General features: G+C 43.3%; 1 protein-coding gene across 1 annotated transcript in view; it reads right to left on the bottom strand.

Moving 5' to 3' along the window:
• Positions 1-2320: 2320 nt before the first annotated feature.
• The window catches only part of LOC121571474 (sterile alpha motif domain-containing protein 12-like), a 102152-nt gene continuing 78231 nt past the window's right edge, over positions 2321-26241 (bottom strand). Inside the window, exon 5 of the mRNA XM_041882955.2 lies at positions 2321-3532. Within this exon, the coding sequence (XP_041738889.1) occupies positions 3510-3532 (23 nt within the window). The 3' untranslated portion in view covers positions 2321-3509. The remainder of the gene's footprint in view (positions 3533-26241) is intronic.

The raw sequence follows: 26241 nt of genomic DNA, 5'->3' as shown, positions 1-26241 counted from the left end.
CAATACAAAGGCTGGTTTGCTCATTGTTTTGTAGCCTTTCCATTGGTTCACAGAAACTATCCACAATAGAAATAAGGAAATGTGAATACAATGGAGGAACACAACTGATACGAATGTATAGGCCTCAATCCACACCAAAGCAAAATCATGGAAGGTCACAATGTCGAAGATGATGACTTAGGAGTAACCCAACTTCATTCTCTGAATCTCTGCTATATTGTAAAAAAAACTAAAACAAACAATTAGACCATTACCATTATCCCCATTGCCTAGATCTTTCCATATACAGTGAGCGCCAAAAGTATTGGGACAGTGACCATTTTGTTGTTTTGGCTCTGTATTCCAGAACTTGTGATGATGATACAATGACTATGAGGTGAAAGTGCAGACTGTCAGCTTTAATCTGAGGGTATTTTCATCCATATCAGGTGAACCGTTTAGAAAGTACAGCACTTTTTGTTCATAGTCCCCTCATTTTAGGGGACCAAAGGTACTGGGACAAATTCACTTAAAATGTGTATTAAAGTAGTCAAAAGTTTAGTATTTGGTCCCATATTTCTAGCATGCAATGATAACATCAAGCTTGTGACTACAAACTTGTTGGATGCATTTACTGTTTGTTGTAGTTGTGTTTCCGATTATTTTGTGCCAAATAGAAATGAACAGTAAATAATGTAGTGTGTCATTTTTTGAGTTACTTTTATTGTAAATAAGAATAGAATATGTTTTTAAACACTTCTACATTAATGTGGATGCTACCATGATTACGGGTAGTACTGAATCGTGAATAATGATAAGTGAGAATGTGATAGACGCATATACACCTGTGAATGTAATGTCTGACTATGTGTAGTCACATAATTCCTTGTATCTCTGCTTCTATTTGCATGTATGTGTGGGTGGTGTACTAAGGTTTGTCTTGTGCAATAAGAAAGTGAGGCTCAGTAGAAGTGTTCTTTTGTGTAACAGTGCACTAGTGAAGTGCCAATGAATAAATGCCAAATGCCTAAAAAAATAAAATCAGGAGATTGTGGAAAGAGCCAGTTCAGGCAAGTCCTCGGGCACCTTGGCAGAGCTGGCAGGGTCGTGTTCATTAGGCACCAAACAGGAGAAAACAGACAAACAGGGAAGGACTACCTGGACTTGTCCAATAAGAAACAATCGTTTTTGTTTTCCGTTGCAAAACATTTTGTTTACGGTATTCCCTAATGAACATGACCCAGTTTCGAAATGCGCTGAAAGTCACATGGTTGGCTACGGCATACAAAGTCATCCTACTTCCTTCCCTAAAACAAGTTATAGTGGGACTGCTCCATCCTGCCACGTTACAGTTCCAGGAGGGTTTTTCCTAACCCAAACACTGAATTCAATACTGTTCTCAACAATACTGGATTCAACAACACTGCCTTGGGTTAACACTGTAGACTGCTCCTCCTCCCAGTTTGGCTATTGACATCCAGATGATGTGAAATCAGAGCGCAAGCCTTCCCAACTGGAAGCAGCCAGGCAGGGCAGGCAGCCCCCACTGGCCAAGAGAGACACTGACACCAGAGCTCCACCGAAGCATGAAATAGCCACTTGTGTTTTGCTATGAATGACTTCATCCCATGTGACTAAGTATCAGCATTCCTTACCTCTCCAATGTCAGGGATGGGCTATTCCAGGCCTGGAGGGCAACACAGTCCTGAAGGTTTAATCAATACTAATCTGCTACTACTGGGCCAACCACCCACTAGACAGCATAAGGCAAGCTCCAAACCAAACAATGGACGCTCATAACACACAAGACCCAATGTTGCAATTAAATTCAGCTAAATCAATGGCTCTCCAGGGCTGGAATTCCCCCCTTTAGTTTCTTGGCGGCCATTTAGATTTTTTGGATCCCCATTTATTTATATTCACAGGGAGGAAGTTGTTGTGATGGTGACAATAGGTAATGCTACACTGGTAGAGATACATAGGTAATAGGAATCACTCCAGCATACTGGCTTTAGTTAAAGTTAATTACTGGCTACAGGGTTTGAAAACACACATATAGGCGACGATGGCCCAAGCAATAACTGGTTTGTTGGCATGACAGGTAAAATGCCTTCATATCACCAGTGAATGCCATTTCACATTAACAGTTACAGCAAAGAGTTAGTTTCTCATAAAACAGGGATCGAGAGAAAAATACCACGTCTCTCTCTGATAGACTTGACAGACGTTGGATGATTCGTTTTTTGCCCACAGTACATTTTCCTTTCTATAAAATTTTTTCAATATATGTCACATCTAAAAATTGTTTTAAACAGTGAGATGAGGACATAGAAGAGTGTGTGTGTGTGGGGGGGGTCTTCCGTGTGATATTCTTCTTCTTCATCAGTAGAGAAGCACTTGCCTTGTTCTCTCTCAACCATTTCTCAACCAACCAATTGTCTCATGTAGGTTATAAGTCATTTCATTTTCCCTGGTTCAAAAGCCCTTTTGGGTAGCCAGGTCCTCTCTCTACCATACCGTGTTCCATTTACGTTGCCAGTCATTTCACTATCACACTTAATCCTTCATGGGTTGCCAGGTCTTTTCACTATCACATTTAGTACCTTTTGGGTTGCCAGGTTCTCCCACTTCATGCCACACCTGGACGTATTCACAGTGAAGGCCTGCTGACTGCGCTGAGAAAGCAACCCACAAAGTGAACGAGGGAGAGGTGCGAGGACAGACAGATAGGACAACAGATGTAATTTTCACCAGGCAAGCCCAAACTCTGACAGGGCACAGAATCAATGCAGACAACAGTCAGAAAAAGAGGGACAGAGAGAGGGAGGGAATGCGCAGAAGTGCAAAATGTAGCACCCTCTCGCTGCTGTGGCGATATAGTCAATGAGGACAGAGAGAGAAAGAAGAGGGCGGGTAAGAGTGAAAGGCTGGTGTACCTAATGTCTGTAAAGTCACCATTAGAAGTCAATAGAATGTTACACACCTGCTCAGTGATGTATCGTGGGGTTACTATTCACATAGGACGGACATTAGTGCTACGCTGAAGGATTTACGATACAGTGAGAAGGTTTTTGGAAGTGGACGCCATCTTTGACGTGTTTGTTCTCCACAGTCCTTGTAGTGGGATCGTCAGATGAGGATGGATAAATTGTCCAGCTTTTGATGCTAGTTCTCAGAATGGAGTCCTGGGACAGCAGTTGTTGGGTTGTGGTACTTCAGAAAGGGTATGAGAGTTGGGATGAGATAGGGACAAATCTAGTGGAAACAGTTGGTTAAAGGCAAGAAAGTGATATAATGTCTGTGATAAGTCACTGGACAGGCCAATGACTTGACTTGTTTGAAGGTTTGCGATTTTGGGATTAAGCATGGGGTTAAAAATCAAGGTTAGGATTTAGATTGGAGTTAGGTTTGAGGTTGGGGTCAGGACGGCTCTGATTGGTGTTGGGAGGAGGTCAGGGGTCAGGTGTAGGAGGCCAAGGGTCGGAGGGAGACAGGGTCCTGTTGGCGGCTGGTGTCCTGGAACGCCCGGGCTACGGAGAACACTCCAGAGAGGCTGCAGAGCGAGAGAGAGCGAGAGCGAGAGAGCGAGAGAGAGAGAGAGAGAGAGAGAGAGAGAGAGAGAGGAGAAGAAAAAGAGATGATTGAGAGAGGGCGGAAGTGAGAAATAGATAAACAGACAAAAAGGAAGCAAAAATGGGAGCAAAAATTAACAGAGAAATTAAGTACGAGAGGAGGAAATGAAGAAGTAGAGATCAAACAGAAAAAAGAAAAAAAGGAGTGTGATAACAAGCGTCGGGCACAGGGAGGTATAAAAATGGATCAGGGGGAGGGAATTAACAAAATAGAGGAGAAAGGAGATAAAGAGAGAAGAAAAAAAGAGGGGAGACATAATTATAAAATGGCAGGAGAGAATCAATCCAGTGGAGCAGCATTGCGCTCCCAGGCACACAAAGGGAGGTGGAGAGCTGTGTGTGTGTGTGTGTGTGAAAAAGCATACACACACACACACACACACACACACACACACACACACACACACACACACACACGTCAGGCGGATCAGGAGAGAGAGAAGATAACTGACATTTAAAGCTCGGCTACGACATGTGACATGGCACGGGTGACACATGCCAAGTCTCTCTGATGAGTCTGAACCCTCTCTGAAAGACTGTTACACTGTTATTAATACGCACATTTTTTTATTGAAATGAAATGAAAGCAAGGATATGAAAGCAAGAGCTTATGCTATATTTACCACATATAGGCTTTGTGGCTGTGTATCAAACTCATCATACTCAACATAACATTTCAGAACATACCACACACCACAGATCTCTAAATAAATACCACAAGTGTGTAGTTGTTTACATGCAGGGTTAGGGAGTAACGGATTACAAAAAAAACTAACTGTAATCTGTTATGTTACCAACAAGAATATTGTAAATCAGATTACAGATACTTTAGAAAAAGTTGATTATTATTTCTAAATTGTTCCGCCTGAGGAAGTCTGACCAAGTCAGAGACCACTATAAATAAAATGTTATTTGTCACATGCGCCGAATACAACTGGTGTAGACTACCGTGAAACGCTTGCTTATGAGCCCTTCCCAACGATGCAGAGTAAAACAATTATAATTGTAACATGATAAATAAAATACAAGCTGAATGAAGCTGTATACAGGGAGTACCAGTACCAGATCAATGTGCAGAGGTATGAGGTATTTGAGGTAGATATGTACATGAAGGCAGGGTAAAGTGACTAGGCATCAAGATAGATAATAATAAGAGTAAAATAAAGAACAGAGTAGCGGTAGCAAATGATGAGTGTGTGTACGTGTGCGTATGTAGTGTATGTGAATGTGTGTGGGTTTTGTGGGGGAGTGTCAATGAAGTGTGTGTGAGTGTGTATATGGTGTGTATATATAGTCTAGTGAGAATGCGTAGAGTCAGTGCAGATAGTTCAGGTACCATTAATTGACTATTTAGCAGTCTTATGGCTTGTGGGTAGAAGCTGTTTTGGAACCGGTTGTCCGAGAGCCGATGCTCTGGGCTGTCTGCCCCACCCCCTGTAGCGCTTTGCGGTCGAGGGCGGTGCTGTTGCCATACCAAGCCGTGATGCAGCCAGTCAAGATGCTCTCCATGGTACAGCTGTAGAATTGAGGATCCAAGGGCCCTTGGCACATTTTCTCAACCTCTTGAGGGGGAAGTGTTTGATGGATCGCAGGAAGAGAGATGGAATAGGCTTTTGTAGTCCAAGCTATGTCTTCCAATGGTGTGACTGCTGTCGGCATCCAAAGATGATCTAACTTGAATCAACACTTGGAGGTAAGGCCGTAGCCTACGGGCGATACGGATTTCACTTATTATTGACATAGCGCATTGATGCAAATCACACTGCTGCCCTCTCATTTAGCAAGTTTGCGCCTTAAGGACTGTGGTTGTTGTGGACGGCTAGTCACAAATGTATTTTAACCCAATAATCGTTAAATTGAAGAAGTTTAAGCTGCCTATTATTGTTTTTGCGACCAGTGGACAGCCAGTGAAAAATGTGCTCTTAAAAACAGCTGCATAGTGCGGATCCCAGTCTATGGAATATGAGTTTGACCGAGTTCCTACCTTCTAAACTCCTCCATGGTATTGTGCTCCATACTGTCAAAACAAGACCACGAGTGGGGCTTTTATTGTGCAATCTAACTGTTGCACATTTATTAATAATAAAACATTGAAATATTACATTCATATAAGTATTCAGACCCTTTGCTATGAGACTTGAAATTGAGCTCAGGTATATCCTGTTTCCTGCAAAGTGGAAAGCAGAATTGTTCTTGTTTGGAATAATCTGTTGACTGCATTTGACCTAACAGAACAGCATGCAAACTTATAATATAGTGCATTCGGAAAGTATTCAGACACCTTGACTTTTTCTACATTTTGTTATGTTACAGCCTTATTCTAAAATGGATTAAATAATTTTTTCCCCCTCATCAATCTACACACAAGACCCCATAATGACAAGCAAAAACAGGTCAAGTTTTTTTTGTGCTAATTTATAAAAAATAACACACTGAAATATCAAATTTACATAACTATTCAGACCCTTTACTCAGTACTTTGTTGAAGCACCTTCTTGTGTATGACGCTACAAGCTTGGCACACCTGTATTTGGGGAGCTTCTCCCATTCTTCTCTGCAGATCCTCTCAAGCTCTGTCAGGTTGGATGGGGAGCATTGCTGCACAGCTATTTTCAGGTCTCTCCAGCGATGTTCGATCGGGTTCAAGTCCGGGCTCTGGCTGGGCCACACAAGGACATTCAGAGACTTGTCCCGAAGCCACTCCTGCATTGTCTTGGCCGTGTGCTTAGGGTCATTGTCCTGTTGGAAGGTGAACCTTTGGCCCAGTCTGAGGTCCTGAGCGCTCTGGAGCAGATTTTCATCAAGGATCTCTCTGTACTTCGCTCAGTTCATCTTTCCCTCGATTCTGACTAGTCTTCCCTGCCGCTGATAAAACATCCTCACAGCTCAATTTCGAGTCTCATAGTATTTGTTTTTTATTTTTAATACATTTGCAAAAATTTCTAAAAACCTGTTTTCGATTTTTCATTATGGGGTGTTATGTGTAGATTGATGAGGGAAAAAAACAATTTAATCAATTTTAGAATAAGGCTGTAACGTAACAAAATGTGGAAAAAGTCAAGGGGCCTGAATACTTTCCGAATGCACTGTATATACAAAAGTATGTGGATACCCCTTCAAATGAGTGGATTCGGCTATTTCAGCCACACCCGTTGCTGACAGGTGTATAAAATCGAGCACACAGCCATGCAATCTCCATAGCCCAACATTGGAAGTAGAATGGCCTTACTGAAGAGCTCAGTGTCTTTCAACGTGGCACAGTCATAGGATGCCACGTTTCCAACAATTGAGTTCGTCAAATTTCTGCCCTGCTAGAGCTGCCCCGGTCAACTGTAAGTGCTGTTATTGTGAAGTGGAAACGTCTAGGAGCAACAACGGCTCAGCCGCAAAGTGGTATGCCACACAAGCTCACAGAATGGGACCGGCGAGTGCTTAACGCGTTGCGCGTAAAAATCATCTGTCCTCGGACGCAACACTCACTACAGAGTATCCAAACTGCCTCTGAAAGCAACGTCAGCACAAAAACTGTTTGTCGGGAACTTAATGAAATGGGTTTTCTTTGCCAGGCAGCCGCACACAAGCCTAAGATCACCATGCGCAATGCCAAGCGTCGGCTGGAGTGGTGTAAAGCTCGCCGCCATTGGACTCTGGAGCAGTGGAAAGACGTTCTCTGGAGTGATGAATCACGCGTCACCATCTGGCAGTCCGACGGACGAATCTGGGTTTGGAGGATGCCAGGAGAATGCTACCTGCCCAAATGCAGTGTCAACTATAAAGATTGGTGGAGTAGGAATAATGGTCTGGGGCTATTTTTCATGGGTAGGGCTAGGCCTCTTAGTTCCAGTGAAGGGAAATCTTAACGCTACAGTTTCGGGAAGGCTCTTTCCTGTTTCAGCATGACAATGACCCCGTGCACAAAGCGAGGTCCATACAGAAATGGCTTGTCGAGATCGGTGTGGAAGAACTTCAGTGGCCTGCACAGAGCCCTGACCTCAACCCCACCTTTCGGATGAATTGGAACGCCGACTGCGAGCCAGGCCTAATCGCCATTGAGATGTCAATCTCAATGTGACTTCCCTGGTCAAATTAAGGATAATAATCATATAAAAATAAAATCAATTAGAAATCCCAGATTCACAGACAATATAAAACACATTTTTCCCCCCACTGTGTACTCCTTGAGCATTTAGAGCCCCACACGTTGAAAAAATAACCTTCAAACTGCCTTATTTACATTGAACTCCAAAAGTATTGGGACAGTGTCCATTTTTGTTGTTTTGGCTCTGTATTACAGCACTTTGGATTTGAAATGATACAATGACTATGAGGTTAGAGTACAGACTGTCAGCTTTCATTTGAGGGTATTGTCATCCATATCGGGTGAAGCGTTCAGAAATTACAGCACTTTTTGTTCATAGTCCCCCCATTTTAGGGGACCAAAAGTACTGGGACAAATTCACTTGTGTATTAAAGTAGTCAAAAGTTGTGTCATTTCTGAATGGTTCATCCGATATGAATAAAAATAAAGCTGACAGTCTTCACTTTAACCCCATAGTCATTGTATCATTTCAAATCCAAAGTGCTGGAATACAGAACCAAAACAATGCCAAATCTGTCACTGTCCCAATACTTTTGGAGCTCACTGTAGTTGGTTAGGAGCTAGAATATTAAATGCTGAATAAAAGCAAGTAAAATGCATCATCTGTCTACCGTGTCTCTTAAGAGCCCTCAGAATACCCAGTGAACTCAGAATTACTTTGAGTTCTATTATTTTCTCTGATTACTACAATCTACCAAACCCAAATTAAACATGACAGGGTATGAATACAACCATGAGTGTGTAGCCTAGTTTGTGTGCGAGAGTGAATGTGTGTGTGTGTTCCTGCACGAGTCAGTGTGCCAGTGCAGTGAATGTGTGTGTAGCAGGTTTGTGTGCGTGTGAATGAGTGTATGCGCAAGTAAATGTGTGTGTGCAAGTAAATGTGTGTGTGCGACAGAGAAAAAGAGCAATGCACCATGCCCATCTTTCACCAGTTATTAAACAAACCAATTACAAGGCCCACTCATGCCGTTTACTTCCCAAACAAAGGCTGAATATGTTGATGATGATGATGATGATGATTATTATGTAGTGTGTACTGCACTGTAATTTACACACACAGTAAAAACTGTCTTCTCTGTCTCTCTACACCGGGGTCTCTCTCGCTCCCTTTCTCCCTTCCCAGTCTTCAGCCTGTGGTGGCTCCCTTGCTATTGGTCTCTCTCTCCATTTCTCCATTTTTATCTATCTATCTCTATGCATTAATAATCAGGCCTCACCTCTCATTATTTAATCAGAGCACACCTCTGAGGGTCTGTATCTACCATCTTTTGTTCTCTCTCTCCCTGTCTGTGTTTTGTCTGTCTAACTCCCCCATCCATCAATGTGCTGCTTCTGTGGAACTCTGGGTGAGAAAGTGTACGCCTGGAGTGTCACACAGTACCCAGCTAACCGTCAAGCCCACTTTGAAGTGCCTGATCTGGGCTATAGTCAAGCTTTTCTTGGGGGGTAAGAAAGGGACGGGGTTTGTGATTGGAGCGTGTCGAGTTCTTGGGGATGTGGTCTGGTTTGTGATTGGATGGCATCCATTTTCGGGTATGTGATCTGGTTTTTCGACTGGCTCTTTTCCCTCTGTTCGGGTTTTATGCCGTCTTCGGTGACGAACCTTACGTTTACTTGGTCAATGAGATTGTCTAATCAGGCCTGGAACTGAATGCCCTTCTTCTGATGTGCTCTAAGCAAGCAAATTATCAGTACATGTATTTATAGTATCTGGCCTACCATGTGGTTGGTCCATAGACTCATTCCTGCAGCAGCAGTTGTTCCAGGGAAACAGAGGGCCCTTGGGTTTGGTTACGTCACTTTGGCTGTGAGCTTAAATCCTTGACTGTTTGCTGTAACACACACAATATTGTTTGGAGACTGTGGCTCACAGATAGGGTTTAGCAAAGCCTTGTTCCACAGTGTGCCTTCAAAATAGGTCATCCTGTACTCGGGCTGTTTGTGAGTTTCCTTATTTTCTTCTGCCCTGATTTCACAACATAAACAAAAGACAGAAGTTTCTCTCGAAAACAGAAAGAAACTCTGCTCATCAGCATAACCCAGGGAGGTTAAGTAAATCATTTATTTAAATGTGGAGGGAGTCGTTCTGTCTTTATGACTTTTGTCACACAAGTTTTTGTTCGTAATATTTATTCCTGCAACTGCAAATCCCCACCAGTACTCATACTGTCAATGTTTGTTATTAGGATGAGGAAAAGGATGAAGTTTGGGGGAATCTGGGGCTGATTGGGGGTTTGGGTAAGGGAAGTGTGTGTGTGTGTGTGTGTGGCGGGAAAGTGGGATATAAAAATACAAGTAACTGCCAAAATAGTAGAAACATTTGAGTAAATGAGGGATAACAAGTATAGTATATTGAAAGCAGGTACTTCCATGGTTCCGGAGTTAATTAAGCAATTAACATCCCGTCATGCTTAGGGTCAGGTATATTGGCTACCATGGCTATGCCCCCATAGCATGACAATGCCTCCATCCACAGGGCACAAGTTGTCACTGAATGGTTTGATGAATCCCCTGTAGCTCAGTTGGTAGAGCATGGCGCTTGCAACGCCAGGGTTGCGGGTTCGTTTCCCACGGGGGGCCAGTATGAAAATGTATGCACTCACTAACTGTAAGTCGCTCTGGATAAGAGCGTCTGCTAAATGACTAAAATGTAAAAAAAAATGAGCATGAAAACTATGTAAACCATATGCCATGGCCATCTCAGTCACCAGATCAACCCAATTGAACACTTATGGGAGATTCTGGAGCGGCGCCTGAGACAGCATTTTCCAACAGCATCAACAAAACACTAAATTACGGAATTTCTTGTGGAAGAATGGTGTCGCATTCCTCCAATAGAGTTCCAGACACTTGTAGAATATGCCAAAGTGCATAAAAGTGGTTCTGGCTCGTGGTGGCCCAACGGCCTATTAAAACACTTTTATATTGGTGTTTCCTTTATTTTGGAAGTTAACTGTAAATTAATATAGTACGATGCCATGATGCCTCCATGCTCTAATTTATTTATTACATGTAATGGTACTCACCAGGTGACCCTACTTAACTCATTACCAGCACTCTGTTCTCTGGTTCTCTTCTTTAGCACAGAACTAACTTCTCCTCTAGGGATTTCAGTCAGTGATGCCAAAAAAAAAAAAAAGAACATTTGCGTGCAGAAGTGCTGAAAGTACTGTACTGTAAATGTGGCATGAGCATCCCTGTAGGTGGTCCGGAGAGGTTTGATGATGGTGGCGACGGCTTCATTATCCTCCACTTTCAGGGCGGTAACAGTGTTATTGCATTAAGCTCCAGAGTTATTACATGGTTATTGTAGCTCCACCATTGGTGAATGCAAAGATATTGGTTGTAGCTCCAGCATTGGTTCCAGGTAATGTAGCCTATTGGTTGTAGCTAGTAGTGTATTCGCTATATCTCAAGCATTGGTTACAGCTATAATACCAGTTGTAGCCCAAGCATTAGCTGTATTAGCATTAGCTAACTGCTAAACAGCTAATCAAATGGCTACCCGGACTACCTGCACTGACCCCTTTTTTCAACTAACTCTTTCACTGACTATGCACACACACTGGTCTCTACCCACACACTCACACCCCAACACACCCACACACTGCTGCTTTCCTTTCTCTCTGGCAACTGAGTTAGAAAGGATGCCTGTATCTTTGTAGTGACTGGCTGTATTGATACACCATCTACCTGCACTGACACCTTATTTCAACTAACTCTTTCACTGACTATGCACACACACTGGTCTCTACCCACACACTCACACCCCAACACACCCACACACTGCTGCTTTCCTTTCTCTCTGGCAACTGAGTTAGAAAGGATGCCTGTATCTTTGTAGTGACTGGGTGTATTGATACACCATCTAAAGTGCAATTAATAACTTCACCATGCTCAAAGGGATATTCAATGTCTGCTTTAGATGCCCTTCTTTGTGAGGCATTGGAAAACCTCCTTGGTCTTTGTGGTTGAATCTGTGTTTGACATTCACTGCTCGAGTGAGGGACCTTACAGATAATTGTATGTGTGGGGTACAGAGGTATTCATTCAAAAAGCATGTTAAACACTATTATTGCACACAGAGTGAGTCCATGCAACTTAGTGTGACTTGTTAAGCAAATCTTTACTGAACTTATTTAGGCTTGCCATAACAAAATGGGTTGAATACTTATTGACTCAAGACATTTAAAATGTTGAAAAACATAATTCCACTTTGACATTATGGGGTATTGTCCAGGCTTTAAGTCAACGGGGTGTGAATACTTTCTGAAGGCACTGTAGCTACCTCGATTATCTCGTACCGCTGCACAGACTCAGTGCTGGTACTCCCTGTATATAGCCATGTTATTTTTAATTGTTATTGTTATTCACTGTGTATTTATTCCTGATGTCACCATTTCTATTTTATCTTTAACTTTGCATTGTTGGAAAAGGACCCATAAGTAAGCATTTCACTGTTAGTCTACACATGTTGTTTACGAAGCATGTGACAAATACAATTTAATTTCTACAGGAATCTCTCATGGACAGACTACGTAACATAAATTGTATCGTTATCAAGTAGTTTGTGAAATGCTCGGTTCTAGGTTACCGAGACTAGCTAGGTCTGGTACAGCTTGTTGCTACAGCATCGTCTGTAGCTCAGACGTTGCAGTTTGCTGAATAATTGCTTTTACTTTGGGGCTCAGGTATTATACTGCAGTTTTGGCACCACTCCTGGTTCCTTCTGCTAGTTAGGGACGCAGAGAGAGAGTGGTATGGGGGCTGCAGCCTAGCCAAAGTCCAGCGCGCAGCACAGCACAGGTTTCACCTGACACTGATAAATACCTGAGGAATGGGACATACTCAAGAGCTCTGCTACGGCCTCATTAACCTTGTAGAACCTAACCCCGCGCCCATGATTAACAACAGCCTATTATGTGCTATTAAACACCATCACGGGAGCGTCCCGTCACCCATACCAAATCACACAACTAAAGCTGCCAAATATGTAGGGGCTTACTTTGAGTATCTAACTTTTCTAAGTGTGGCTATGTAATGTCTCCCATAGGAGGAAAGCTGTTACATAAAGCCACAGGCTTCTAGCTCTTACAGGAGGGCCAATATGCGTACGATATGATTGTATGGTAATGCATGGCCCAATATGCTCTAATGTCGCTATACTCCTGCTCTGTGTTACGTTTAAGGTGTCTCTTACATGTTTCTCCTCCCTGTCTATTTCAAAGACTGTTATTGTTTATTACAATAGAATAGAACGCCAGAGTCCCCAAAGTCTGGGCAATAAGCAAAATACCCTGCCACAGTAGAAAAACCGTTTTACATATGAAAAGAAGGGTAAAGCAGAAAGAGGTAGAGAGAAGGAAGCGGGGAACGAAACAGATAAAGCGAGAAAAGAGAATAAGGGGTGGCAAGGCGGGGTGGGGTGGGAGTCGAGAGAAAAGGAAGGAGAGAGAGCGACGAGGGTAGAGTGAGGGAGGGAGCGAGATGGGAGAAAGATGAAGAAGAGAGTGCTATTCCCTGATGTGGCTCTCGGTAGGCTCTTCGCGGCTCCTGCTCGGAGGATTACTGCTTCTACACTTCGGCTTAAAAATAGCCCCGTGATAATTTATTTAGCTGGATCGAGCCATCCCGCATTGTGCTCCTAGAGAATAGAATAGCTTTCCCAGTCTGTTCCAGGCATGAGACTTTCTGCTCGCTCCCTACAGCACCTCAATGTCATCTACTGTAGTTCCATCCAAGGAATGACAGAGCAATGTGATGTGGTGAAATCCATCATAGCGTCTTGTGCTACATCAATTAGGTTTACCACGCACTGCAGCTTCCAAAGCTACATTCATTGTCTTTTAAATCTAGGATATACACTGAACAAAAATATAAACGTAACAGGGAGCGTGCAATTGGCATGCTGACTTCAGGAATGTCCACCAGAGCTGTTGCCAGAGAATTGAATGTTAGTTTCTCTACCATAAGCAGCCCCTGCGTCACAATCGCAGACCACGTGTAACCACGCCAGCCCAGGACCTCCACATCCAGCTTCTTCACCTGCGGGATCGTCTGAAATCAGCCACCCAGATAGCTGATGAAACTGTAGGTTTGCACAACCAAAGAATTTCTGCATAAACTGTCAGAAACAGTCTTAGGGAAGCTCATCTGCGTGGTCGTCGTCCTCACCAGGGTCTTGACCTGACTGCAGTTCGACGTCGTGTGCTCTTCACGGATAAGTCCTGGTATGGCGTTGTGTGGGCAAGCGGTTTGCTGATGTCAATGTTTTAAACAGCATGCCCCATGGTGGCGGTGGGGTTATGGTATGGGCAGGCATAAGCTGTGGACAACAAACACAATAGCATTTTATCGATGGCAATTTGAATGCAAAGAGTTACCGTGACGAGATCCTGAGGCCCATTGTTGTGCCATACATCCGCCGCCATCAACTCCTGTTTCAGCATGATAAATACACGGCCCCATGTCGCAAGTATCTTAACAATTCCTGGAAGCTGAAAATGTCCCAGTTCTTCCATGGCTTGCATACTCACCAGACATGTCACCCATTGAGCATGTTTGGGATGCTCTGGATCGATGTGTACGACAGCGTGTTCCAGTTCCCGCCAATATTCAGCAACTTCACACAGCCATTTAAGAGGAGTGGGACAACATTCCACAGGCCACAATCAACAGCCTGATCAACTCTACGCGAAGGAGATGTGTCGCTGCTGCATGAGGCAAATGGTGGTCACATCAGATACTGACTGGATTTCTGATCCACGTCCCAATTTTTTTTTTAAGGTATCTGTGACCATCAGATGCATATCCTCATTCTCAGTCATGTGAAATCCATAGATTAGGGCCTAATGAATGTATTTCAATTGACTGATATCCTTATATGAACTGTAACTCAGTAAAACCTTTGAAATTGTTACATGTTGCGCTTATATTTGTTCAGTGTAGCTTTCACATTCTTTCCATTCACTGTCCTTGGGATGTCTGCCAGACCGCCACTTATTCTTGGAGCACAGTCTTGAAAAGACCCCTTGAATCCTTTAGCTTCCTCACCCAAACAAGGGCTCTTCGAAGTCAACACATTCGACGTTGACAACTCAATTCAAAGTCAACGTAATAAGAGTCCTTCAAAACGCTTCAGTATAAGACATGATCTTATATCGTCCAATTTTAAGAAAGGGGGAAGTGTTTCAATAGCTAAGGTTAAGGGGACCATCAGTCAGTCTTTCGCCTCTGAAGCCAATTTCATTTTCTATAGAAATGATGACTCGACAGAAGGGACGGAGTTCGTTGGGGAAGACGAGGAAGTGAGTCCAGGAAGGAATGACAACGTTAAGGCCTCAGCAATTTGATCTCCACAACAACCTTTGTGTGAGTAATGATGACCTCATCGCATAATCAAGTCCTCATAACCGCGTGTCACCGTGGTAACAGGATCTTTTTTGTCTCCCATTCGGCCAACTCAATGGCAGAATGTACTCAATGTTGTCTCTCGCAAGGCGGTAGTCTTGGCTCATGGGTTGTGTGAGGTATTTTTATTTGTTATTTTTATTTAACTAGGCAAGTCAGTTAAGAACAAATTCTTATTTACAATGACGGCCTACCCCGGCCAAACCTTACGGGACTCCCAATCACGGCCGGATTGTGATACAGCCTGGAATCGAACCAGGGTCTGTAGTGACGCCTCTAGCACTGAGATGCAGTGCCTTAGACTGCTGCGCCACTTGGGAGCTCACAGCCATTGAAGGTATTGTGGAATTATTTTTTCTCTCTACACAGGTTATAATCTTTCACTGTGTTTATTTAGTTAGCTAGAATTCAAAAACATACACTATCTTTCAAAAGTTTGGGGTCACTTAGAAATGTCCTTGTTTTCCATGAAAACATACATAAAATGAGTTTGAGCAGGAAATATAGCAAAATGCATAGGAAATGTAGTCCCCTGTAGCTCAGTTGGTAGAGCATGGCGCTTGCAACGCCAGGGTTGTGGGTTCGTTTCCCACGGGGGGCCAGTATGAAAATATTTATGCACTCACTAAGTCGCTCTGGTTAAGAGCGTCTGCTAAATGACTAAAATGTAATTGACAAGGTTAGAAATAATGATTTTTAATGGAAATAATAATTGTGTCCTTCAAACTTTGCTTTCGTCAAAGAATTCTCAATTTGCATCAATTACAGCCTTGCAGACCTTTGGCATTCTAGTTGTCAATTTGTTGAGGTAATCTGAAGAGATTTCACCCCATGCTTCCTGAAGCACCTCCCACAAATTGGATTGGCTTGATGGGCACTTCTTACATACAGTGAGGGAAAAAAGTATTTGATCCCCTGCTGATTTTGTACGTTTGCCCACTGACAAAGACATGATCAGTCTATAATTTTAATGGTAGGTTTATTTGAACAGTGAGAGACAGAATAACAACAACAACAATCCAGAAAAATGCATGTCAAAAATGTTATAAATTGATTTGCATTTTAATGAGGGAAATAAGTATTTGACCCCTCTGCAAAACAGGACTTAGTACTTGGTGGCAAAACCCTTGTTGACAATCACAGAGGTCAGACGTTTCTTGTAGTTGGCCACCAGGTTTGCACACATCTCAGGAGGGATTTTGTCCCACTCCTCTTTGCAGATCTTCTCCAAGTCATTAAGGTTTCGAGGCTGACGTTTGGCAACTCGAACCTTCAGCTCCCTCCACAGATTTTCTATGGGATTAAGGTCTGGAGACTGGCTAGGCCACTCCAGGAACTTAATGTGCTTCTTCTTGAGCCACTCCTTTATTGCCTTGGCCGTGTGTTTTGGGTCATTGTCATGCTGGAATACCCATCCACGACCCATTTTCAATGCCCCGGTTGAGGGAAGGAGGTTCTCACCCAAGATTTGACGGTACATGGCCACATCCATCATCCCTTTAATGCGGTGAAGTTGTCCCCTTAGCAGAAAAACACCCCCAAAGCATAATGTTTCCACCTCCATGTTTGACGGTGGGGATGGTGTTCTTGGGGTCATAGGCAGCATTCTTCCTCCTCCAAACACGGCGAGTTGAGTTGATGCCAAAGAGCTTGATTTTGGTCTCAGCTGACCACAACACTTTCACCCAGTTCTCCTCTGAATCATTCAGATGTTCATTGACAAACTTCAGACGGCCCTGTATATGTGCTTTCTTGAGCAGGGGGACATTGCGGGCGCTGCAGAATCTCAGTCCTTCACGACGTAGTGTGTTACCAATTGTTTTCTTGGTGACTATGGTCCCAGCTGCCTTGAGATCATTGACAAGATCCTCCCGTGTAGTTCTGGGCTGATTCCTCACCGTTCTCATGATCATTGCAACTCCACGAGGTTAGATCTTGCATGGAGCCCCAGGCCGAGGGAGATTGACAGTTCTTTTGTGTTTCTTCCATTTGCGAATAATCACACCAACCGTTGTCACCTTCTCACCAAGCTGCTTGCCGATGGTCTTGTAGCCCATTCCAGCCTTGTGTAGGTCTACAATCTTGTCCCTGACATCCTTGGAGAGCTCTTTGGTCTTGGCCATGGTGGAGAGTTTGGAATCTGATTGATTGATTGCTTCTGTGGACAGGTGTCTTTTATACAGGTAACAAACTGAGATTAGGAGCACTCCCTTTAAGAGTGTGCTCCTAATCTCAGCTCGTTACCTGTATAAAAGACAGCTGGGATCCAGAAATCTTTCTGATTGAGAGGGGGTCAAATACTTATTTCCCTCATTAAAATGCAAATCAATTTATAACATTTTTGACATGCGTTTTTCTGGATTTTTTGGTTGTTATTCTGTCTCTCACTGTTCAAATAAACCTACCATTAAAATTATAGACTGATCATTTCTTTGTCAGTGGGCAAACGTACAAAATCAGCAGGGGATCAAATACTTTTTTCCCCTCACTGTACCATACGGTCACAACAGCTCAATAGGGTTGAGATCCGGTGACTGTGCTGGCCACTCCATTATAGACAGAATACCAGCGGACTGCTTCTTCCCTAAATAGTTATTGCATAGTTTGGAGCTGTGCTTTGGGTCATTGTCCTGTTGTAGGAGGAAATTGGCTCCAATCAACCGCCGTCCACAGGGTATGGCATGGCGTTGCAAAATGGAGTGATAGCCTTCCTTCTTCAAGATCCCTTTTACTCTGTACAAATCTCCCACTTTACCACCACCAAAGCACCCCCAGACCAGCACATTGCCTCCACCATGCTTGACACGATGGCATCAAGCACTCCTCCAGCATCTTTTCATTTGGTCTGCGTCTCACAAATGTTCTTCTTTGTGATCCGAACACCTCAAACTTCGATTTGTCTGTCCAAAACACTTTTTTCCAATCTTCCTCTGTCCAGTGTCTGTGTTCTTTTGCCCATCTTAATCTTTTATATTTATTGGCCAGTCTGAGATATGGCTTTTTCTTTGCAAATCTGCCTAGAAGATCAGCATCACGGAGTCGCCTCTTCACTGTTGACGTTGAGACTGGTGTTTTGCGGGTACTATTTAATGAAGCTGCCAGTTGAGGACCTGTGAGGCGCCTGTTTCTCAAACTAGACACTAATTTATTTGTCCTCTTGCTCAGTTGTGCACCGGGGCCTCCCACTCCTCTTTCTATTCTGGTTAGAGCTAGTTTGCGCTATTCTGTGAAGGGAGTAGTACACAGCGTTGTACTTGATCTTCTGTTTCTTGGTAATTTCTCGCATGGAATAGCCTTCATTTCTCAGAACAAGAATAGACTGACGAGTTTCAGAAGAAAGTTATTTGTTTCTGGCCATTTTGAGCCTGTAATCGAACCCACAATTGCTGATGCTCCAGATACTCAAAACTAGTCTCGAGAAGCCCAGTTTTATTGCTTCTTTAATCAGCACAACAGTTTTCAGCTGTGCTAACATAATTGCAAAAGGGTTTTCTAATGATCAATTAGCCTTTTAAAATGATAAACTTGGATAAGCAAACACAACGTGCCATTGGAACACAGGACTGATGGTTGCTGATAATGGGCCTCTGTACGCCTACGTAGATATTCCATAAAAATAAAAAATAAAATGCAGTTTCCAGCTACAATAGCCATTTACAACATTAACAATGTCTACACTGTATTTCTGTTCAATTTGTTGTTATTTTAATGGTTAAAAAATGACATTTCTAAGTGACCCCAAACTTTTGAACGGTAGTGTACAGTGGGGAAAAAAAGTATTTAGTCAGCCACCAATTGTGCAAGTTCTCCCACTTAAAAAGATGAGAGAGGCCTGTAATTTTCATCATAGGTACACGTCAACTATGACAGACAAAATGAGAATTTTTTTTCCAGAAAATCACATTGTAGGATTTTTAATGAATTGATTTGCAAATTATGGTGGAAAATATGTATTTGGTCAATAACAAAAGTTTCTCAATACTTTGTTGGCAATGACACAGGTCAAATGTTTTCTGTAAGTCTTCACAAGGTTTTCACACACTGTTGCTGGTATTTTGGCCCATTCCTCCATGCAGATCTCCTCTAGAGCAGTGATGTTTTGGGGCTGTCGCTGGGCAACACGGACTTTCAACTCCCTCCAAAGATTTTCTATGGGGTTGAGATCTGGAGACTGGCTAGGCCACTCCAGGACCTTGAAATGCTTCTTACGAAGCCACTCCTTCGTTGCCTGGGCGGTGTGTTTGGGATCATTGTCATGCTGAAAGACCCAGCCACGTTTCATCTTCAATGCCCTTGCTGATGGAAGGAGGTTTTCACTCAAAATCTCACGATACATGGCCCCATTCATTCTTTCCTTTACACGGATCAGTCGTCCTGGTCCCTTTGCAGAAAAACAGCCCCAAAGCATGATGTTTCCACCCCCATGCTTCACAGTAGGTATGGTGTTCTTTGGATGCAACTCAGCATTCTTTGTCCTCCAAACACGACGAGTTGAGTTTTTACCAAAAAGTTCTATTTTGGTTTCATCTGACCATATGACATTCTCCCAATCCTCTTCTGGATCATCCAAATGCACTCTAGCAAACTTCAGACGGGCCTGGACATGTACTGGCTTAAGTAGGGGGACACGTCTGGCACTGCAGGATTTGAGTCCCTGGCGGCGTAGTGTGTTACTGATGGTAGGCTTTGTTACTTTGGTCCCAGCTCTCTGCAGGTCATTCACTAGGCCCCCCCGTGTGGTTCTGGGATTTTTGCTCACCGTTCTTGTGATCATTTTGACCCCATGGGGTGAGATCTTGCGTGGAGCCCCAGATCGAGATTATCAGTGGTCTTGTCTGTCTTCCATTTCCTAATAATTGCTCCCACAGTTGATTTCTTCAAACCAAGCTGCTTACCTATTGCAGATTCAGTCTTCCCAGCCTGGTGCAGGTCTACAATTTTGTTTCTGGTGTCCTTTGACAGCTCTTTGGTCTTGGCCATAGTGGAGTTTGGAATGTGACTGTTTGAGGTTGTGGACAGGTGACTTTTATACTGATAACAAGTTCAAACAGGTGCCATTAATACAGATAACGAGTGGAGGACAGAGGAGCCTCTTAAAGAAGAAGTTACAGGTCTGTGAGAGCCAGAAATCTTACTTGTTTGTAGGTGACCAAATACTTATTTTCCACCATAATTTGCAAATAAATTCATAAAAAATCCTACAATGTGATTTTCTGGATTTTTCTTTCTCAATTTGTCTGTCATAGTTGACGTGTACCTATGATGAAAATTACAGGCCTCTCTCATCTTTTTAAGTGGGAGAAATTGCACGATTGGTGGCTGACTAAATACTTTTTTTCCCCACTGTATATACTGCCGTATTCCTTGGACACTAGTCTCACAGGATAAAAAAGCAGAAGTTTATTTAATTTAATCTAACCAGGATAATGCATTCATTATCTACCATGGTTCCACTACCATTTATAAATGTCATTATCTACTTTCTTACAATTGATTTTCTCTGTTGAAGTAGCAGTAGCAAAATCCAGTGGGGTGCTTGCATCACCAGGCAACAGGACAAACCAGTTCCTAAAATACAGATTTTTCTGTACATTTAGTCTAAGTGGAACAAGTGAGCTAAACAAGTGACTGAACCCTCCCAAGACTGGGCGGTAATACGAGTGGGCAGAGGAGAACATCCAATCCTCCCACGCAATCATATCACCAATCAACAAAAATCTAATTTGGAGGCCTCCAGTCCTGAAAGACTTTCTGAAGCGCTCTTATTTCCCGAGTGGAGCTGCGTTTCATGTATAAACTAATTCCGCTGTCTCGTAATTAAATAAGAAATCAATTCGACAAACAATTAGTACCGCGTGAGAGACTTGGTGCTTTGGCGTGTGGGTGTAAGTTGAATTAACTCATTTTGGGTTGATTACAACAGTTATTTTCTTACATTTTAGTCATTTAGCAGACGCTCTTATCCAGAGCGACTTACAGTTAGTGAGTGCATACACTTTTCATACTGGCCCCCCGTGGGAATCGAACCCACAACCCTGGCGTTGCAAGCGCCATGCTCTACCAACTGAGCTACAGGAGGCCTGTTTGTGTTAGAGAGGCAGGAAGAAAGAAGGAGAAGTGGGCTGGACTTCATTACTAGATTCTTGGGCATTTTTTTTTGTCTCTAATGTTACCTAAATGAAAACTATGCATTGACTGCACACTGACAAATCTCTAATTTCCTTACTGAAAGTAGGAACATAGTGCAGCAAACCTTAAAGCTGAACACTGCATTATAAGGCTGCCTTTAGTTTGGGCTGTCGCAAGCGTGACGTAACAGATGTTGTAAGTCATCATACTCACTAGGGCCCTGTGACCTGACCAGGAAAAACTCTTGGCCCTAATAACAACCAGATGCCATGTTATGACGAGTGACTTGACACAGCGAAGACACACCGCACTCTTGGTTAGCTAGTTTGTTAGCTACATAGCTAACGATTACCTTACAAACTGCTGCAAGCAGTCTGCCGCAATCACGGCGGTGACATATCATTTGGCACATACAGACGTAGTAAGCTATTACGGCTGTCTATGACATAATAATTAGTGTTAAAGACGGGCCCCAATGACGGAGGGTTCAAAGGGCACATTACAGGGCCGTGCAGCTCTGTCACAACACACAGGTGAACTATAGAAACAACAGCTGTGGGAGCCAGACACGTGACCACCGAAGACTTACGCAAGTTCGATTCCCACAGCTGCTAACGTTACCACCGCTATCCCTGTACCCTTGAGCAAGATGGCACCTCACCTTAACTGCCTTAGAACTGTATATATATTAACCTGTGGTAAAATGGGATATTATACAAGTGTCAGCTATGTGTAGGTCCCGGTGGATATCGGCAGGGGCATCTGCGGGCTACCGTATGATAAATATTAATTTTCATATCGTGCCGGGGAGGGGAGAGACCCCGGGGGAGTAAGTGTCACCTAGCGAGGCCATCGTCATTACCCATCCACCACCGCAGCGTGTCCCAGTATGCCCTCAAGTCAATGTGGCCTTTCTGCTGTAGAACTCTATGGAGCTGTTCAGTGATGTGTGGCGCTACGCTGTTACAGTACAGTAGCTCTGGTATAAAATAATATATTTACCTGTGGGTACATAATGTCGCTGGATCAAGCCAAGCGCCACTAAGAACACAGAAGGAGCCTGATGACAGTATGGTAGCTGCAAGCAAGGCAGTCATATGACACACAGTTGGTGATGAGTCTATTGAGGGGCGAATGGAATATATACTACTACAGTATTAGGCTTATACTACTACAAGATACTGCTATATGTAATAATAGATTGTATTTATATACAGTAGCACTCCTCCAACTACACAAATACCTGTGGACAGTACGGGGTGGAACACATCTCATCCACTGTAGGTCTATTGGATAAGACAGGGAATCACTCGACAAATATCAACAATCATATCAATTGTCGATCTTACAGTATATTAGTGAGTGAGTAGAACGGATTGACTTCAAATGTATGAGCCTCAGCATTGGCTCAATACACATTTCTGGGGAATAATCAAGAATGGTCTGATGGAGAAGTGAGAGAGAGAGAAAAAAAACAGTTTGCGCTCAAATGATGACTAATCGGCGGTGTCGTTCGTTCTCACGCATTCCAGATCAATGTATCACCTGTTCTCACCGCCTACACCCACTGACTAATCACAGCCTGAGACATCTATCCTGCTAGCGGACAGCAGCGGCTCCTCCCCCTCCACCCCCGGCCAATCAGGGCCCAGTGTGACTGAGAGATGCCTGTGTTTGACTAAGGAGGGAGAGGATAGGCCGCACCCACCTACCCAACCAAGCAGCGCGCACACCTTTGCTTTTGCTCCTCCTGCTAGGTGATGATGGTGAAATGTCAAACTTAAGCCACGTCAGCTATGGATGAGAGCATGGGCTATGGGTAGAAATAAAGGACTGTTAAGAATGTGTGGGGGGAGGGAGAGAGAGAAGACAGATGGAATACAGCAAGAGAGAATAAATGTGAGGGAGGAGAAGAAAAAGGGGTGGGTGAAAGAGCGCAAGAGAGAGGGAGTAAACGTGAGCGAGAGATTTTTAAAAAACAAGAGTGAGGGAGGGAGGAGGGTACGAGAAGAGGACACAAGCAGCTACCCTTGTGATCTGCAATTACACACCTTTCTCTTTACATCTCCTTCTCCACCCCCCATCCCCCCTCTGACTATGTTGAGAGCCTTGAAAGAAGGCAGTGAAGCAGGGAGACAATTGCAAATCAATTTTCTACTTAAGCACCTATGATAATCACTCATTCTACAGGAAATGGGGCTTATTGCTTCCCCCACAATTCTATTAGGGGTAGAATTTTCAATAGAGCACAAAAACTGTAACCTAATTCAAAACCCCAAAACAAAGAAATAAACAAACAAACTCTCCAAAATACAGCGGTTTAACAACTACAGTAGAATGAAGATGCAGTGCCTAGCGTCTAGCCTATATGCAAATACAGAGCATTGTACAACGGGCTGACAATTAGTGTGTAATCTAATGATTATGCATTTATAGCTGCAAATGTGATACCCGTGCCTTTCTTGCACTTGTCTCTTCTTACTAGCACTGACTTTTCTGATAGCTGCTTTATTGAGGATATATTACTTTTATATGTGGTTGTCTCAACTACCTACCTTAAGATGACGCACTTACTGTAAGTCGCTCTGGATAAAAGCATCTGCCAAATGGACTAATGAAAATGTTATGTAAAAATGGTTCATTGAGAGAGAAAGAAACATTCTTGAAGTACAACAGCACTTCCTTTGACAGTGCCTTCAGTAGAGTCGATAACTTTCTGAGATTTGGCATTCAGTGAAATATTTAAAAGTGTTAAGTAAATTAAGTGTTAATTACGATCTGTAACTTTTTCCCTCAAGTAGTGCTAATTAAAAAAATACACCAGGATTTCTCAGGAACAAGAATTAGTCGTTAACTCAATATACATTTGATTTTAAGCTCCTGGGTGGAACTGACCGTACAGGATACCAACTAGGACTGGAAGACTAAATACATTCCCATCTCACATTGGCTCACTATCACCTTTCCTGACCAATTAGGAAGTCCATGTTACCCTTCTGACATTCAGCCTTGCACTAACACCTGTACAGTTGAAGTTGGAAGTTTACATACACTTAGGTTGGAGTCATTAAAACTCGTTTTTGAACCACTTAACAAACTATAGTTTTGGCAAGTCGGTTAGGGCATCTACTTTGTGCATGACACAAGTAATTTTTCCAACAATTGTTTACAGACAGATTATTTCATTTATAATTCACTGTATAACAATTCCAGTGGGTCAGAAGTTTACATACACTAAGTTGACTGTGCCTTAAAACAGCTTGGAAATTCCAGAAAATGATGTCATGCTTTAGAAGCTTCTGATAGGCTAATTGACATCATTTGAGTCAATTGGAGGTGTACCTGTGGATGTAAAAGCGCTCTACAAATGCAATGTATTATTAAATGTACTCAGTCTACCCTGATCGCTGGGAAACAAAAACAAAAAATTAAGAGGAAGAGAAAATGAGTTTGCCGTCATGGATCAGTGGAGAGCAGGTACTGTAGGTAGTGCACCGCCTCACACCTCGCACCGCTGAAGCAGAAAACCAATTGGCTCTGGAAATCACCCAAAATAACATCAGACAACAACAAAACCTTCACCTGAAAACACAAGTGACTAAGTCAGTTTGTCAGTAGGGTGGTTGTTTGTTTGCGCGCGTCTGGGAGGAGGGCTGAGGCCTCTAATGAGAATGACAGTTTATACCTCTCTCTATCTGCTTCCACACTCCAGCCTAAAGTCTACTGATTGATAGGTAAATGCAGACGCTAATTTGAAGAAAGTGGGGGGAGGGAAGGCGGGTGACAATGGCATCAAAGCAAGAGGAGGGAAGAAAGAAGAGACGAGAGGGGGGGATAGGATACATGTGAAGATCCTTTGTCTGGATTGTCTTTGTCAGCGATGGCTGACAGTTGACAGCAAAGTGATGGCGGCGGCGGAACAATTCCTGGTCCTGACAGTTCTCTTTCTCTCTTCATCTCTCCCCATCTTTCCATCGCTACCCACCCACTCACCCTCCCTCCCCTGCAAGACACCACCAACCTACGCTGGTGGGTAATTGCTGCCTGGCTCCTGGAGATCTTAATCAAGGTGTGCCCGTGATTGAGGCGGCGGCCTAGATGAGGCGCTTAAGGAGCGTTTAAGACCCGAGGGGAGCGTTTTTTTTTTTTCTTCGCCACCAAGGACGATGAGGCCACGGTGTCGGCGGGAGCGACTTGACTCCTTACGACTCCTTCCCCTCTTTGCCCCAACCTACAATTACACAATGAGCCACTTCAGGGCAATTTGGGAGCTGGAATGATAAAACGGAGCGGTTTACATCATTGTAATGCAGCCACACACACACACATACACACACACTGACTGCTCCGAGGGAGAGAGAGAGGGAAAGAGTGAGAAAAAGATGGAGGGGAGGAGAGTGAAAATTAGGGAAAGTGTGAGCGCAGTGTGAGAGAGAGGGACAGAGGGAGAGAGATTGAGAGGAAATGAGGGCTGTACGTCATGTCATCAGTCAAGAGGAATGCAGACAGGGTAAACTGTGGTTTTTATACGACCGGTTTGGACTTTTGATGACGCCAAACATTTGTTTACAGTTACATTGCATATAAACAATCAAAAGAATACAGACAGGGTGTCGTTAAATTAAAATGGTACCGGGGCTAACCGTGGGTTTTGGTTTACATGGCATGTCAGCAGTCGGAGGAGGCAGAAAAGCGCAAACTACGACCTTCCTACGTTATGCCTGTTCTTTGGAAACAACAGACCAACTCTAGTTTACTGTACATCACCTGTAAGCTATTACAGAGCACACACACATAGTAAATTATGTTTTTTTTCTTCACAGGCAACAGATGCCAGGATGTGGTTCGTAGTTCCAACACGATGTAGATTTGGTGTTACTTTCCCTGTACGCAGATCCTAACCCGTTCAACATTCAAACCCCTGAGACTGACTCCTGATTCCAGTCTGCTGTTTTTCTCCTGTTTCGCTGTAAACAATTAGATTTTGAT

Source organism: Coregonus clupeaformis, chromosome 8, assembly GCF_020615455.1.
Source record: "Coregonus clupeaformis isolate EN_2021a chromosome 8, ASM2061545v1, whole genome shotgun sequence".
NCBI classification, from domain to species: domain Eukaryota; kingdom Metazoa; phylum Chordata; class Actinopteri; order Salmoniformes; family Salmonidae; genus Coregonus; species Coregonus clupeaformis.
This window is presented reverse-complemented; position numbering and strand designations above follow the sequence as displayed.